Source organism: Halichoerus grypus, chromosome 7, assembly GCF_964656455.1.
Source record: "Halichoerus grypus chromosome 7, mHalGry1.hap1.1, whole genome shotgun sequence".
NCBI classification, from domain to species: domain Eukaryota; kingdom Metazoa; phylum Chordata; class Mammalia; order Carnivora; family Phocidae; genus Halichoerus; species Halichoerus grypus.
The window spans coordinates 152858370-152875030 of record NC_135718.1 but is presented as its reverse complement, the minus strand read 5'-3'; the positions used below and the strand labels follow the sequence as shown (position 1 = coordinate 152875030).

Here is a 16661-nt window from a genome sequence, read left to right as displayed (position 1 = left end):
CCCTGCTCGGCAGGAAGCCTGCTTCTCCCTCTCCCACTCCCCCTGCTTGTGTTCCCTCTCTCGCTGTGTCTCTCTCTGTCAAATAAATAAAATCTTAAAAAAAAAAAAAAAAAAAAGAGATGTTTCCAAAGAGATGGACTAGAGGAGTTGCCCAGGATTTGGATAAAAGGAGTGCGGGGAAGGGAGGTGTCAGGGTGCCATCCAGGTTCTGACCTGCCAAAGAGGGGCATCCAACGTTCTGAACCCCACTGTCTGGATGCTCATCATCAATGTGAGCCGTGGGGTCCAGGCTGTCCGGTGCACACCATAATGTGGTCTCATTCTTTCCAGCACAGAGGCTCACATCTGGAGAGTGACTGAGTGGGTAGCTGAAGGAGAGAGGAAGCAGGCAGAGAGGCAGGGGGGCTGAGCAGAGGCCCTGTGGGAGGTGCACCAGGAGGTGGGGGAGGAGAGCAGGGACATTGATGGGAGGACAGAGGGGCTGGGGACACTGAGGTGGAAGACTCTCCGGATAAGGATAACGGTCAGAGGCTGGAGGGTGGGGATGTGGGGACAGGTGGATCAGAGATTGGAGAGGGAAGATGGGGGAAGGGGTATCAGAGGTTGGAGGGGGGAGGATAGAGGCAGGGAGATCAGAGATTGTGGGGGAGGGTGGGGGCGGGGACATCAGAGATTGTGGGGGAGGGTGGGGTTGGGGAGATCAGAGATTGGAGGGGGAGGATGGGGGCAGGGGGATCAGACTTTTGAGGGACAGGGGAGGGAGGATGGGAGCAGGAGGATCAGAGATTGAAGGGGGGGACGATGGGGGCGGGGTCGAGGGAAGGACTGGGCGGTTTTGGGGGGGAGGGGGATCAGAGATGCGAGAGGAGGAGGCAGTTGGAGGTGGGAGGGCCGGGGCGGGGGCGGGGCGATCCGAGATCCTCCTGGCGGGCTGGCAGGCGGCGACTCCCGGAGTCCGACCCCGGCGCCCGACCCCGGCGCCCGACCCCGGCGCCCTCAGGTGGCCGCAGTTTCGCTGCTCTGGGGGCTCCCCCAGGTTCGGGGAAGCCCTGGGGGTGCGTGGGGCGGCGCGAGCCGGGGGCGCCGGAGACCGACGGTCCCGGGGCCCCCGGCGGGGCGCAGCCGGCGACCCCGCGCGCAGGGCGCGGCCCCCGGCCCGGAGCGCGTGCGGCTGGTGGCTGCTCGTCGTTTGGTCGCTGCCGCTGGCCTCGGGCGGGCTGTGCGCCCCGGGGACGCGCGGCGGGCTGCGGTACCTGCAGGTGTCGGCCTTCGCCAACCGCAGCTGGGCGCGCACCGACGACCTGGTGCTGCTCGGGGGGCTGCAGGTGTGCGGCTGGAGAACGGCTCGGACGCCACTCGCTTCCTCCGGCCCTGGGCGCGGGGCTCGCGGAGCGAGCGGCAGTGGGACGAGCTGCAGCGGACGCTCCGCGTGCACCGCAGCAGCTTCACCAGGGACGTGCGGGAATTCGCCAAAATGCTGCGCCAGGACTGTGAGCTGGGGCTGGGACCCTGGGCTCTGCCGCCCCCGCTGCCCGAGACGCCCCGCTCGCGCCTGCGTCTCCGGATCCGCGCTTCTGCCCGGCGCTCCCCACCTCCGGCCCCGCACGCTGCCCCCGTCCCTCCCGCTGCTGGTCCCCCACTCGTCTCCCGGGACTCTGGGTCCCCCGTAGAACCCTGACGCGCATTTCCCCTCCTCGGTCCCTTCTAATCCTTTCGGCCCTTCTTTGGTCTTTGTCCCGTCCTCTTCTCAGATCCCTTTGAGATCCAGGTGTCCGCTGGCTGCGAGCTGCGCCCCGGCAACGCCTCCGAAAGCTTCTTTCACGGAGCATTTCAAGGAAAAGAGATCATGAGTTTCCAAGGAGCTGTTTGGGTGCCAGCCCCAGATGCCCCCTCTTGGGTGGGCAGGGCCACCAAAGAGCTCAACCAGGACCAGGGGACCAGAGAGACCCTGCAGAGGCTCCTCAATGACACCTGCCCCCAGTTTGTCAGAGGCCTCCTTGAGGCAGGGAAGTCGGAACTGGAGAAGCAAGGTGAGCCTGCCTCTCTCACCCCTGCCCTCCACTCCTGCGCTCTGGCTGGGGCTCCCCGCTGCAGACTGCACAGCCCTTGGATCACCCCGGGGGAGAATGGCTCGGGAAGGCATGGGTGAGGCCTAGGGGATTTATTCATCCCACAGACATTAACCAAGCACCCCTTGGGTTCCATGAATTGAAGTAAATAAACCCTGGGGGTCAGACAGGATCTCTGCTGAGGGGAGGGCGGGAAGCAGAGGAAGAGTTAGAGTCATGTTTGAAACCCACTACGGACCCTGCGGGCGAACACAGGAGTTAGAGTCATGTTTGAAACCCACTACGGACCCTGCGGGCGAACACAGGGCGCTCCGGGGGTCGGAGCAGAGGCACTTACGGGAGCCTGGGATGGGGGGCGGTCAGGGAAGGTTTTCCTGGAGAAGCCAACACGAATGGACAAAGGCATGAGGGATTCCATCTCCAGAGGAGGAAACGTGGGCTGCAGAGTTCCCGCCTTGAGATCCCCCACTTCCTCATCCGACACAGTGAGGCCGGAGGCCTGGCTGTCCAGTGGCCCCAGTTCCGGTCCCGGCCGTCTGCTCCTGGTGTGCCACGTCTCCGGCTTCCACCCAAAGCCTGTGTGGGTGATGTGGATGCGGGGTGAGCAGGAGCAGCGGGGCACCCAGCAAGGCGACGTCCTGCCCCATGCTGATGAGACGTGGTATCTCCGAGTGACCCTGGACGTGGCGGCCCAGGAGGCGGCTGGTCTGTCGTGCCGAGTGAGACACAGCAGTCTAGGGGGCCAGGACATAATCATCCACTGGGGTGAGAAAGAGCTGGGGCCCGGCTGGGCATGGGGGAGATGGTCCTCAAGCATAGAGGGAGACACTGGCCACGAGGTGGGTTTGGACACACGCAGGATAGAGGAGTTTCCAAAATGAACCCCCCCAAACCAGGAGGGTTAGAAAGAGGGGCTTCCAGATACCAGAAGGAGGGGAACGGAGGGGGACAATGTCTGAACTCAAAAAGGGTTGAGATAAATGTCCCATATACAAGGAAAAAGAGACCAAACCATTCACAGGTCCAGAAGCAGGTGGCAAATAAAGAATCCCAGGAGAGGTCACTCCCCATGAGAGGCCAGGGCTGCGGGGCGGGGGAACAAGGTAGTTGCTGGGTCTTGAGTGCTTCCTGAGTCTGCCCAGCATGGTGTCCACTTGTCCCCGGCTCCTTTGAAACAGGTGCTATTCTTCTCATTTTATCGTTGAAGACACGGAGGCCGAGCTAGGTCAGGTTCACTGCTCTTGGTCTCATGGATGGAGAGTGGCTACCTGGTTGTCCTTGCTGTGTGTGCTATACCGCCGTGTGCTGAAGTGAAGGGTCCCCGGTGCCCAGGCCCTGAGACAAGAGGGGGCCTCTAGACTGCAGAGGAACAGACGTGGGCACTCCCCGTGGGAGAGGCAGTGAGAAGCACCTGTGGCACCCTCCCATGGGCTCAGACCACGGGCCTTGGAATAGGGAGGGGTCCTGTGCTGAGAGCCTGTGTTCCCCACGCAGAGGGGAGCCACTCCTCCATGTGGCTGATGCTTGTGGCCTTGCTGGGGTCCTTACTGATGATTGGATGCTTAGCCCTCTGCTATAAGAAGCGCCGGTAGGTCTCCCCTTCCCGACCCCTCCTTCCTTCAGCCTCTCCCCATTTCCTGGCCCCTCCAGCCCCTCTCCCCTTTCCCTTAATGTTCTCTCCCTTCCTACACCCTCTCAGCTCCTACCAAGGCATCCTGTAACTTTGCTCGCCTCACCTGTCTGGGACTCAGTATCCCAAGTGCCCAGGACGTCAGCTCAGCAGCTGAGGGTGAAAGGAAAGGTGCCTTGAAGAATCAGACAACAGTCACAGAGCAGTTCTCATCATGTCCTTTTAACATTTCATGTGAGAAGATTGAAGTTCTTCTTCAGTATAGTGCAAGTTTATTAGCCCCCGTGGTTCTATAAAAGTAGACGTGCAAACTTCCAGGGACAAGCAGATACAGGCTGGCTGTAAGGTGGTGCTTGGTCACTGTTTGGATGGTGCAGTCTGCAGTGAATTGGGAAGTGCTTGCTCCTGCTGCTTGCTGTCAAGGATAAAGGGAGACCCACCAAAAAATGAATGAATTTCTAAAATAAGACCCTGGCTTGGCTGTAACCTACATCTTTCAAGAAAAGTGGACATCTAGGGGCGCCTGGGTGGCTCAGTCGTTAAGCGTCTGCCTTCAGCTCAGGTCATGATCCCAGGGTCCTGGGATCGAGCCCCACATCGGGCTCCCTGCTCGGCGGGAAGCCTGCTTCTCCCTCTCCCACTCCCCCTGCTTGTGTTGCTTCTCTCGCTGTGTCTCTCTCTGTCAAATAAATAAAATCTTTAAAAAAAAAAAAAGAAAAGTGGACGTCTAGATTTTTGTGTGAACATGCCTGATATTAAAATGTGCACTCAAGCTTTTATGAACTGTTTGGGACACCCCAGATACATTTCTGCTTCTCGATGGCAGTGTGGGAGCTCCTTGGATAAAAGTTTGTCCTGAATGACAAATTGGTAGTTTTAGGGCATAGTTTCTTTTGTGAATTTGGACTTATAAAGGGGGGGGCGTTTTCTTCTTTAAAAGAAAATTAGGTTGTAAGAAACAGAGGTTTCTCAAGATTTTATTTGGTGCAACTGATTTATAAGGAGAAATCGTAGTGTACGTGTATTAGGTAGAAAAAAAGTTACTCTGGGTAGGGATATTGCTCCCAAATGGCCAGTCACTTTTTTCAGATTGGAGGAAGTCAGTCATGAAGGTTTCCCCACAAACAGCCTCCCCCACTTACAGCTATTAAGTGAGACAATGCTCAGGAAGGGGATGAACCCACTTGGGCAGGTGTGAACTGCCCTGATCAGCACCCAGCTGTTTGCTCTGTTCCTAGTTAAGGATCCTTGAACATCCAGAAGAAATGGGACTAAACTTTCAGAGAGTCTTTGCTTGAGAAAATTAAGATTTGGCATCTTGTATGCTGAACTTTCTGGTCGAGCCTCAGATGTGGATGAAGATCTTGCCAGCTTCTAAATCGGTGGTTCCCAATTGTGATCTCCTGACCAGCAGCCTTAACACCACTGGGGACTTGCACATTGTTCTGGACCCCATCTCGGACCTCCTAAATGAGAAATGGGAGTGGGGCCCCCCGTAATCTGTGTTTGAACAAGCCCTTGGGTGGGTCTGGTGTTCAGCTGCTCTGCTTTGGGTCATGCGGTGCTACAAATTCCTCAGAATGATTGTAAGTGAAAATATTGGCCTGGGATTAGTCAGGGAAGGCTTCCTGGAAGGGGCATCTGACGCAGGACTTGTACAGGTAGTGAGGGGAACCAGCAAGTGCACTGGGTCAGGAGACCAGAGGTTTGGCCTTGGACTCAGTGGCTTCTTGTGTCAAGTGGAACCAGGAAGCAGATCCTCAGAGCGGCCGCAAACCTGCCAGAGCAGGACTGCCAGCCTCCAGACCCATGAGAGATCCATTTCCCTTGTTTATAAGACAGCCCTTCCGAGGCATTTTGTAAGTGCAGGCTGAATGGGTTAGGACAGATGATCTCGCGGAGGGTGGGGAGCAAATGTGTGCAGCTGCATGGCCATCTATAATGCCTTCCAGCCAGGGGCCTAATGCTGCCCCCAGGCAGGCCATGCGGTTCAGCTTGGCTTCCTCCGGCAGCGCCCAGGCTGTGAACCCGTCCCGCCGGCCGGCTGCGTTCTTAGGGCATGTGTGCTAACGGCCCTTCTGAATTCTTTTTGGAAATGCGGCAGCATGAGTTTACAGAAACTCTGGTTCATTTTAAAGAAATTGACTTATTCTGGAAATAAAGTCCTATCTCTGGGAAAATCTGTCTTGTCTTGACATCCTTAGCTTAGAATACCTCAGGAAGCCCTGACAATTCATTTTAAGCTGTTGATACTCTCTTTGTGAATGTCACGTTCCTCATTGGGTGCTGGGCTGCTCGTCAGTGCGTTGTCACTGGGCTCCAGAGTCGTCCTTCTTCTGCGCTCTGTGACAGGTGACAATGCGTGGAATTCCTCTGGCCACTTCTTTAAAGTGAGCACAGAGTTAAGCTTTTTGGTAGAGGGCCCTCGAGAGCCACGGCGGGAGGAAGGTGCTCTCTTGCAGTTTCCGGCCACCACGCGGGCCGGTCCGCAGAATGGGCGTGAAGGCACCCGCTGCGCTGAGGCCCCAGCCACGTGCCCAGAGCTCGCGGACACTGGTGACCTCGCAGCCTCAGCCTGGCCATAACCTTCCCGTGCCTTCTTGATATGGACACTGGCACTTCCTGCTGCCCGGGGTGCCCCGTTCCTTCTGCAGACCCTTGCGCGGCCTGTGCTTAGTCCGCCTGCTGCCTGGAGGGTCCCCCTGAGCTGCGCCATCTCCAAGCCCCGGGCTGAGGTCTGCAGAACTGCTTCCAGCCTGTCCGGTGACTGCAGGCCAGCTCCGGCCTGGACGAGCCCGCAAACTTCTCTGCTACACCTTCTTGGATGAGGAGGCCGCTACACTCCAGCCTTGGGGAAGGGTTACCTTTCCAGGCGTAGTCCCCCTTGCATAGTCTCGCCCGGCCCTGGAGTTTTATGTAGAGTTATCTTTCATCTTAGTTATTTTCTTATTAGAGTTTGCTAATTCTACTCAACTTCCTCTGCTTAGCTTATTGTTTGGTTTCTGTTTCCTAATTGGACTCAGGTAGATGCACACGGGTGTATCCGTGACCCTACAAAGGCATTGGTGAGCTTTCCGAGGCTGTCACTCAAATTTACTTCTCTGCTCTTAAGTCTGTGGCATAGAGTTGATCCACTTTGCAATGAGCTGTAGCCTTTCCACCCAGAGCTTCGATTTGATGTTCTTTGCCAGGCCATCCTCAGAAGTTTAGGGTGTAATTGAGAGGGGTGCTGTTAATAATCAACCAGGACAGGTGTAACCTGGGACAGACTTTCTGGTGACTGCTGTTTGTGCCGTGCTGGCCCCTAGGCACCTGCTGCTGGGCCGGCCTCTGTCCCGAGGCCACGCCTAGCTTCTGTCCGCTCCGCAGGCTCTCCCGTCCCCTCGGTCTTCCCTTGGCTTCTGTGCTCACTATCGTGTCTCACGCTCAGCACAGCTCCTGCTCGGGTATGTGGCATGGGAGAGGCGGTACCCTCTTCAGCTTCTTTCTCTGAACTCAGGCTGGGTTTTCCCATGGCTTGTATTCTTCTTTTGCTGATTCTGTTGAACCATCCCTAGAGGGGTTCTTCCACATTTTTGTGCCCTGGCTTTTCACCCTGCATCTAACCATCTTTCCTATTTTCTTGTGAAAGTTGGGATTATCCGGGGATGATTCCCACATCTTCCTCCTTCCTGGCTCACGGGGTGAGTGATTTTCCAGTCATCTCCATCTGCAGAGAGATGTCTGTCTTTGCTAAGCTGGACCCTTCCATCTGGGCTTTGCTTGGCACAGCCTTGGAGCTCGTGCCCCGTGTCTCGCCACCCGCAGGCTCCCCACCTTTAGCACGCCAGTGTTCACAGACAGCCGGTGACGTTTACAACACAAGCACAAAAACTTTGCCCGTGGGCAAAAGCTCCTCTTTTTGAAAAATCCTGAAGTTATGTATCTGGATAATATTCAACATTTTAACATATGTCTTTATTCCTTTCCTTGAAACTTTATTTTTCATTCTTATCCATGTGAGATACCCACGCATTTCTGTGTGCCTCGGGGGAAGAATGTGGCAGAATAGAAGACAGAAACTCCAGGTTGTGTTTCCAAATGTTCGGTGATGGCAGACGGGATAGGATGTCAAGGCTTAAACAGAACATCCTCACAAAACAGGAAGATCTTCCCAACCAGAGCAAGATGTTTCTCCCGGACAGAGAGGTGTGTAGGGCTCTAACTGCAGACGCCTGTCCCCTCCTGTCCGGCAGTGCTCCCAGGGTGGGGGCGGCCTCCCAGAAAGAATGCCCAGGTGGCACTCCTGGGCAGTGGAGTAGGGTAAGCTGAACAAAATGCCCATGCTCATGATTGTGGCTCAGAAATGTCGGGAAGGACATTGGATCTGAGAGGCTGGGCAGGAAGTGAGGTGAATATCTGAGCAGTGATCTGTGTGGTTCAGTGAACGAGCACCAGGGGCTATGGGATTGGAGTGGACTCTAGAGACTGGGGGCAGAAACCGGGGAAAGCTAAGGTTATATCTCCCCCACCACAGAATGGAGCGATGCTCAGACTTAGAAGTTAGAGGTTAACCAATAGAAACTGAAGAAAGTACTATTTCTTACACAGTGAACTTACAGTCTAAGATTTACACCAGTTACCTGTGGGTTGCTAAGCATCGTCTGCATCCTGCATGAATGATCACCCTTAGCCCTGGGGCCAATGCATGTTGAGACACTCACTGGGACTGTGCTGGAAAATTTATTTGAAGTCTTTAGATGGACACAGAATTTAATACTGACTCTGAAATCTCTGTGGGTTATGAGGAGATCTGTGTGAAAGATGGCTGCAGAGTGATGCATCATCGGCAAGTGGATACACGGTGGCTGTCGGATAGAAGAAACTGAGGGTCAAAGCAGCCTTGTTAGAACTTCCCAAGAAGGTTGATTTCTGTGAGTTCCAGAAATAACAGCTTGAAATGGAGGGAAGTGGGAAGTTACATCTGTGGCCTGTGTCTTAGATTCTAGATTTCAACAGCACTGACCACATCAACGCAAGCCTAACAGCTCCGTGAGGGCGCTGGCCTGGGGGAGTTTCATCTTAGAAATGTAAATCTGACTCCCAGGGAACACGTTTTGTAAGGTGTAAAGTTGCACATTCTGTGCTGCATTTCAGACTTTCAGAGTCCTGGCACTAGCAACGGAGAGATGGGCGGTGTAGCTGGTTTCTTGCCACATGATCAAAGGGCGACCAACACAGAGAATGTGCTGGGAGGTCCAGGCCCAGCCCCATGAGCCATCCGGAGCCCTGACAGTTGAGATGTCTTGCCGGCTTGGTGGCCTTTGGAAAACCAAGCAAAAGTCCCCTTCTCTCGGGCCTGAAAACCGGCTGCCAAGGCAGAGGGACCCTTGTGTCCCCTACAGATGTGACAAGAAGAGCTAAGCTTAGCTCTTTCCACAGATGATTAGACGATATACCTGGAAAGGCCAAGCAGCCGTATTTGACAAAGCAAAGAATGACTTGAATTCGAACAGGAATTTTTGTCATGTGGACAAGGTAAGTGTATGAAAATCAAAGCTATTCTCTCTATTAGCAATAACCAACTAGAAGTGAAAATGAGAATAAATAGTCCATTCAAAAAAGTGACAGAAATATAAAATTCTTAGGAACAAATTTCACAAAAATGGTACATAGCCCAAATAAAGAAAAACAGAGTCCTCCGAAGGGCAAAAGACGTGTTCTGAATTAATGGAAAGATATGGTCTATTCTTGGTTTAGAAGAGTTAATATAATCAAGTATTAATCCCTAAGATGTGTAAATTAAATGAAATTCTTAGTATTAAAATGGCCAAAAATGTGAGAAAAAATAATGGTGCAGGTATGGGACCTGCCATACTGAATATTAAAACTCAGAGGCACTGTCACTAAAATTCTATGGTAGAGGGCAGTGGGGGTGGGGCAGAGGGCGAGGGGACAGGACAGATGTTTACTGGACAAATTTGCAGAGAGTAGCAAATAACTCCTAGATATTCTAATGTACCGTATAGTGAATACAGAATCATCAAACTTACTAAGAGACTAGATTTTAATGATCCCAACCAGTAAAAAGCAATAATTATGTGATGAGATAGAGATGAGATAATTATTGCTACAATTCAATCATATTACAATATATAAATGTATCAAATTCACATGTTGTATACCTTAAATGTACACAATGTTGTATGTCAAACATATTGCAATGAAAATAAAATATAATAAAGGAAAAGCTAAGAAGAAAATATTCTGGTAATAAAATTGAAGGTAAGGAATAGAGTGATTTCATATCACTGTGGAAGAATAATCAATGAGGGGGTTGGCTCTCCTTCTAGGAAAATAATAATATTGGAGATCTACCTCGCAGCATAAATAAATTCCAGATATATTAAAGACTGAAGTTTTGAAGATTTTTTTTTTTTTACCAAAATAGGAACTCGTAAACTATAAAATAAATTATACACATGTTAAAAAATAATTAAAATTTTGCATGGCAGTAGATAGCATCATTGACCCTAGATTGGGGAAAATTACAGATAGCTCAAGCTAATATTTTTTTTTTTAAACATTTATTTATTTATTTGAGAGAGCGAGAATGAGAGAGAGAGAGTACACGAGAGAGGGGAGGGTTAGAGGGAGAAGCAGACTCCCCGCTGAGCAGGGAGCCCGATGCGGGACTCGATCCAGGGACTCCAGGATCATGACCTGAGCCGAAGTCGCTTAACCAACTGAGCCACCCAGGCGCCCAGCTCAAGCTAATATTAACAATGAGAGAAGTCCCTTACTTATAAGGAAAAGCTCAACACTCAAACAGTAACTGGGCAAAGGCTAAACAGGTAACTCATTAAGAGCAAATCTGAATTGGTTAATAAACAGAAGAAAAGATAATCATTGTCATTAGTAGTCATGGAAATGCAAATTACAGTAAAAGGAGATACCATTCTCACCGGATTGGCAACGAGGAGGGAGACTAATACAGGATTTTTCAAAACAGTCTGGGAAAGCGATTTGACAAAATCTCTTCACGTGAAAAATCCACAGACCTCTCAGCTCAGAAATCCTACTCCTGAGACTGTATTTTGGGAAATAAAAGTATCAGAATGTGAGGCCGTGCGTACGAGGATGCTGTTCACGTAAGGATGTGGGAGAGTTTCTATTTCACAAGGACGAAAACCTGCGAACACGCATGGATGAGACTCGCTGTAGTTGTTGAGGCAGGAACAGCCCGAAGAACAGAATAACACGGCCGAAACAAGATAGAAGTTTACTCCTATCACTCAATAGACATCCGGAGGTAGGCGCTCAAAGGTGGATCCATGAAGGGCCCAGGGATCCACCTTCCTTCCAGCTCCCCGCTGCCGCTTACTGTCAGGCTTCCGCGGGAAGTGCCACCATTTTATCCATCACGAGAACTTTGGGGGCAGGATCTGGGGAGGGGACACCTCCCTTCCTCCCACCTTACAGTGACTTCTCAGAAGAAGACACAACCAGCGCTGCCTTTCTCGGTAAGTGTTCCCGAGTGGGACGGGGACCTGCTCCATATCAGGTGGATTTGGGGAGGCACCTGCCGTCTCTGCAGCGCAGACTAGAGCTGGGGGCCGCCACCGGTGGAAGTGATGAGGTCTGTGACAATTGACTTGGAGGGGTCACAGCAGCTTTACGAAGTTTTCAGAACCCATAACCAACTTATTTCTCTTAAATTTATCTTTTAAATTTATCTTTTATTCACAAGGATGATTAACACATATGTGTAGTTTAAGAGAACTCTTAAAAAGAAAAGTTAAAACATGAAATTATAAATACTGTGTTGTAGTGCATTTGTCAGGTTTTCCTTCCCTGAAGGGAACCTAAAGTATTGTCATACTTATGGTTGAGGGCATCCTAGTATGAAATATGAAAATAATTTAAATTACCATGGGATAGTGTGAAGCAACATGAAGACAACAGCTGGTCCGGGACCCTGACCATAGCTCTGCGTACTTTGCCGAGAGGGTGCACAGATTTTACTCTTGGTTACTCCCAAACGGCCCTAACATGTGGGCTTCCTTTGCAACTTGGGAAACTCTGTGATCCTTTAAGGCTCGGCTCTAAGTGTTAGGCAGGAAGAGGGTGGACCTTCGTCTGCGTGAATAGTGACCCTGGCTTTTCACCCTGCGTCTAACCATCTTTCCCGAGGTAACACGTCCGAGGACTCTGCCTGAGCTCCAGGGCCTGCTGCACGTTGTCTCCCGTCTGCCACTCTGCCCCTTAAATATACCCTCCTGCGGGGCCTCTGAACTCCCAGTGTATTGTCAACTGCCAGCCCCCCAGTCGTCCCCTCCCGGCTACGCTTAGAGACTCTCCTCGAGCCCTGGGCCGGGGCGGCCGACTCAGCCTGTGTATGTCCCCTCTCTCGGACCCAGGCTGACCTGTTCTGCCTGACGTCCAATGTCTGCCGGACACACTGTCCACGCCTCCGCCCGGGTCAGGCACACGGTAAGTCCGCTCTGCTTTTCTGCCTCGCCTGGGAGAGGAGATCCATTCGTGTGACCTTCGCAAGGCAGAAAGTAAGTGGACTTCTTCCCACGATGGTTTTCCTCACTGGCAGATAGTCGTGGATCCTAGGGTTTTCTGCACCTGTCCTCCGCGTTCCACTCTCCGCGCCTCTGTGTGTTCAGAGACCGCAGCTGTGCTCAGCAGTGGTGGCAGAAAACTTCCGACCCTGGCGTCCTGCTCCCTCGGCTATACCCCTGTGATGTGGTTTTGAGTTCAAGCGACGATCGATCCCTCCCTCCCTCCCCCCGTCACCGCTCTGACCTAGTTGTGAAGTGCCCTGTGTATTAATCGTGTTTTTTATTTTCTATATTTTATGGTGCTTTGACGTCTGAGGACCTTGCTGGCCAGGAGCGACTGTCCCTCTAGGGCCGGTTGATTCCTAAACTAGCACATGACTCCCCTAAGAGCACCCCTTTCCCGTGCAAGCCAGCCACCCCACATCCCACGGCCCGAACCACCTCCCTCCTCTGACTCCAACACCAAACCGAGATCACCGCCCTGGCGCTCAGGGCCCACCCGGAGCTGCGACCCGCCTGCCTGGCCCTGCCCGTGGAAACCCACAGCAGAGGCTTGTGCCCTGCTCCCCTCACCCCTGCCTCCTGTCTGAACTTTGCACTCTTCCACGTGGCCCCTTCGCTTGGGGTTGGTAGGTAATAAAACTCTTCTTTCAAAGGCAGGGGTCTGTCTGTCACCTCCACCCCTGATTCCAGGAAAGCCTGGCACGAATTCCAGCGTCCGGGAGTCACTTCTGCCGCCCTCGGCCCCCGCGTCCTTCCCTGCTTGCCCACGGTTGACGGCGCCCTGCTGCCCGCGTTAAGTCTCTCGCTGCACGAAACGCTCAGGCTGCTTTCTCTTCCTCACCGACTCACTCGCGCAGCCCCGCGAGGGAGGCCTGTGAGAAACGTATTCACAGTGATACTAAAAGTCGGGGGGGAAGGGAACCGGGTCTTGCTGTGGGGGGGCGGGCATACGAGAGCTCGGTGGCGGGGGGCCCGCGCCGTCGGGGAACGGGAAGAACGGGCTCACCCCGAGGTGGGCTTGGGTCCTGGGGCTCCAGATGAGCCAGGCCTCACTGTCTGGTGGCCAACAGACATGAAGTCTCCACCTGAAGTCTTTTTTTTTTTTTTAAACCTTTTCCATCTATTTGAGAGAGAGACAGAGAGAGCGAGAACGTGAGCAGGATGAAGGACGGAGGGAGAAGCAGGCTCCCCGCCCGCCCAGCAGGGAGCCTGTCGCCGGACTCTCTCCCAGGACCCGGGATCACGACTTGAGCCAAGCTGATGCTTCCCTGACGGAGCCCCCCAGGCGCCCATGCAGCCTGCAGCCTTGTAAAGGGGTTTTCAGGATGATCCAAGTTCCTTCACCCTCCGCAGGACAGGGCGTTGGGTCAGCTCAGTGGGCAAACCGCACGAATCCTGAAGGTATTTGATGTTCTAGAACCTGTCCTCAATGACCTGGATATTCAGGCCGAGTGATGCTCAAAAGTTTTGGAAATACAGATACTGCTGTTAACATTCTTTTACAGATTGAATTAGTGCTTGACGATTGCCCTGGGGGCCCATCCTGGGGCGCGCGCGAGAAGGGGGAGCCCCGGTCCCAATTAAAAGCTCAGCGACGTTTCCCGCGGCGCGCGGCGAGGCCTGGACAGCTGCTCCCTCTGGTGGCAGCACTGCGCGCAGCGGCGCCGGCAGCCCCAGCCCCAGCCCCGGCCCCACCCCCAGCCCCACCCCCAGCCCCAGCCCCACCCCCGGCCCCAGCCCCACCCCCGGCCCCAGCCCCAGCCCCGGCCCCACCCCCAGCCCCACCCCCAGCCCCAGCCCCACCCCAGCCCCAGCCCCAGCCCCACCCCCAGCCCCAGCCCCACCCCCACCCCCAGCCCCGGCCCCACCCCCAGCCCCACCCCCAGCCCCACCCCCACCCCCACGCCCGGCCCCAGCCCCAGCGCCAACCCCACCCCCAGCCCCACCCCCGGCCCCACCCCCAGCCCCAGCCCCAGCCCCACCCCAGCCCCAGCCCCAGCCCCAGCCCCACCGCCACCCCCAGCCCCACCCCCAGCCCCAGCCCCGGCCCCACCCCCAGCCCCACCCCCACCCCCAGCCCCAGCCCCAGCCCCAGCCCCACCGCCACCCCCAGCCCCACCCCCAGCCCCAGCCCCAGCCCCAGCCCCAGCCCCAGCCCCACCGCCACCCCCAGCCCCACCCCCAGCCCCAGCCCCAGCCCCGGCCCCACCCCCAGCCCCACCCCACCCCCAGCCCCACCCCCAGCCCCAGCCCCACCCCAGCCCCAGCCCCAGCCCCACTGCCACCCCCAGCCCCACCCCCAGCCCCAGCCCCAGCCCCAGCCCCAGCCCCAGCCCCAGCCCCACCGCCACCACCACCGCCACCCCCAGCCCCACCCCCGGCCCCAGCCCCGGCCCCACCCCCAGCCCCACCCCCACCCCCACCCCCAGCCCCACCCCCAGCCCCAGCCCCAGCCCCACCGCCACCCCCAGCCCCACCCCCAGCCCCAGCCCCAGCCCCAGCCCCAGCCCCACCGCCACCACCACCGCCACCCCCAGCCCCAGCCCCACCCCCAGTCCCACCCCCAGCCCCACCCCCACCCCCACCGGGGCTCGGTTGCTCCAGGGAGGTGGGTCCCCCCGTCCTCTGGCGAGGTCGCACAGTTTCCGGCAGGGCTGCCGCAGGGACTTCCTTCCAGGCTGGCGGTGGTGGAGATTCCAGAACAGGGCTGGGGTTGGCGATCGTTTCCTCTGAGGCCAGATAGTAAATGTTCTGGCTTTGGGGCCGCAGTGTCCCCGTGACGACGGCTCAGCTCTGGGCTGAGGCACAGAAGCTACAGGACGTAATGAATGAGCGTCTGTGTTCCAATAAAACTTTATTTATAGACACTGAAATTTGAACTTCATGTAATTTTCCTGTGTCATGAACTGTTGCTCTTTGATATTTTTAACCATCTGAAAATGTAAGAAATCATTTTTAAAAAAGACACTGGGCATTTCAGGGAATTAGAGAATTATTTGCTGTTTTAGGTATGATCCTGAGAGCGTAATACACTCCACAAGGATTGTAGATGGAAGAATAGGGCTGCTGCTGCAGCAGCCAGACTGTGGAAGGAGCCCAGGTGCCCTTCAGCAGACGCATGGGTAAAGAAGATGCCGTCCATATACACAATGGAACATTACTCAGCCATCAGAAAGGATGAATACCCAAGTTTTACATCAACATGGATGGGGCTGGAGGAGATTATGCTAAGTGAAATAAGTCAAGCAGAGAAAGTCAATTATCATATGGTTTCACTTATCTGTGGAACGTAAGGAATAGCATGGAGGACACTAGGAGAAGGAAGGGAAAATGAAGGGGGGAGAATCGGAGGGAGAGATGAACCATGAGGGACTATGGACTCTGAGAAACAAACAGGGTTCTAGAGGGCAGGGGGTGGGGGGATGGGTTAGCCTGGTGATGGGTATTAAAGAGGGCACGTTCTGCATGGAGCACTGGGTGTTATACGCAAACAATGAATCATGGAACACTACATCTAAAACTAATGATGTAATGTATGGTGATTAACATAACATAATAAAATAAAATTAAAAAAAGAATAGGACTGCTGGAATTTGGTGGGGGTGTAGGTGTGGATGTGGGTGTGCAGGGGGGTGTGGGTATGGAGAGGGTGGGGGTGGAGGCTGGTGTGGGTTAGGGTTGTGAGTGTGGAGGTTGTGGGGCGGGTGTGGGTATGTGTGGGGGTAGGTGGGAGTGGGTGGGTGTGGTGGCGGATACGGGTGCGGGTGTGGGGAGGGGTGAAGAGGCTGGTGTGGAGGGGCTGGGGGTTAGGGGGTGTGTATGTGGGAGAGGGTGTGGAGGGGAAGGCCAGGCCAGAGGGAGGTGAGCCAGTTAGCTTCATCATATTATTTTGCTTTCCTTTGCCTTTTAGATGTTTAAATTCTCCATAGTAAAGCCTAAAAAATAGGGAGCAGCAACATTTTGCCAAATAACCCAACCTTTGTGAGCCCACATCTCTGAGTAGCATCAGTTAACCCAAGAAAGGCTGAAGGTTGTGGAGTCAACAGCACGGGAGCCCGGAGGCCCCTGCAGGCCAGCTGTGGTTCTCCCCTTCTGGTCTGGGCACCGCTGTCCTTCCGCACCTCAGGCTGGCCGGGAGCTCCAGTAGAGGCTGGGGACACAGCTGGCCAAGGGGCCATTCAGAGGGACGTGAGGGCCCGCTGTGGACGCCCGATGGTAGTTTGCTGAGCTCTGCAGTCAGGTGCGTGTTCGGTAGCCGTGGCTTCCCAGGGCATGGGGATCTAAACTATGAAGGGACTAAAGAACACTCCCCATTACACCTGTTTTGGCAGAAATTCCTCACGAGTTACAGCTACTCTGGGCTGTGGTGGAAGGACAGTGGCCATGGTGACAAGTTCCCTTGAGGTGGCG

At 54.6% G+C, this 16661-nt stretch overlaps 1 protein-coding gene across 1 annotated transcript; it reads left to right on the top strand.

The window, feature by feature from the left end:
* The first annotated feature begins 1269 nt into the window (after positions 1–1269).
* LOC118521351 (antigen-presenting glycoprotein CD1d-like) lies at positions 1270–3893 on the top strand. The gene is made up of 5 exons (XM_036069845.2): positions 1270–1490; positions 1752–2030; positions 2556–2834; positions 3564–3657; positions 3769–3893. The coding sequence occupies exons 1-5, from the start codon at positions 1475–1477 to the stop codon at positions 3788–3790; spliced, it is 690 nt and encodes a 229-aa protein (XP_035925738.2). The 5' UTR covers positions 1270–1474; the 3' UTR covers positions 3791–3893.
* The last annotated feature ends 12768 nt before the right edge of the window (positions 3894–16661 follow it).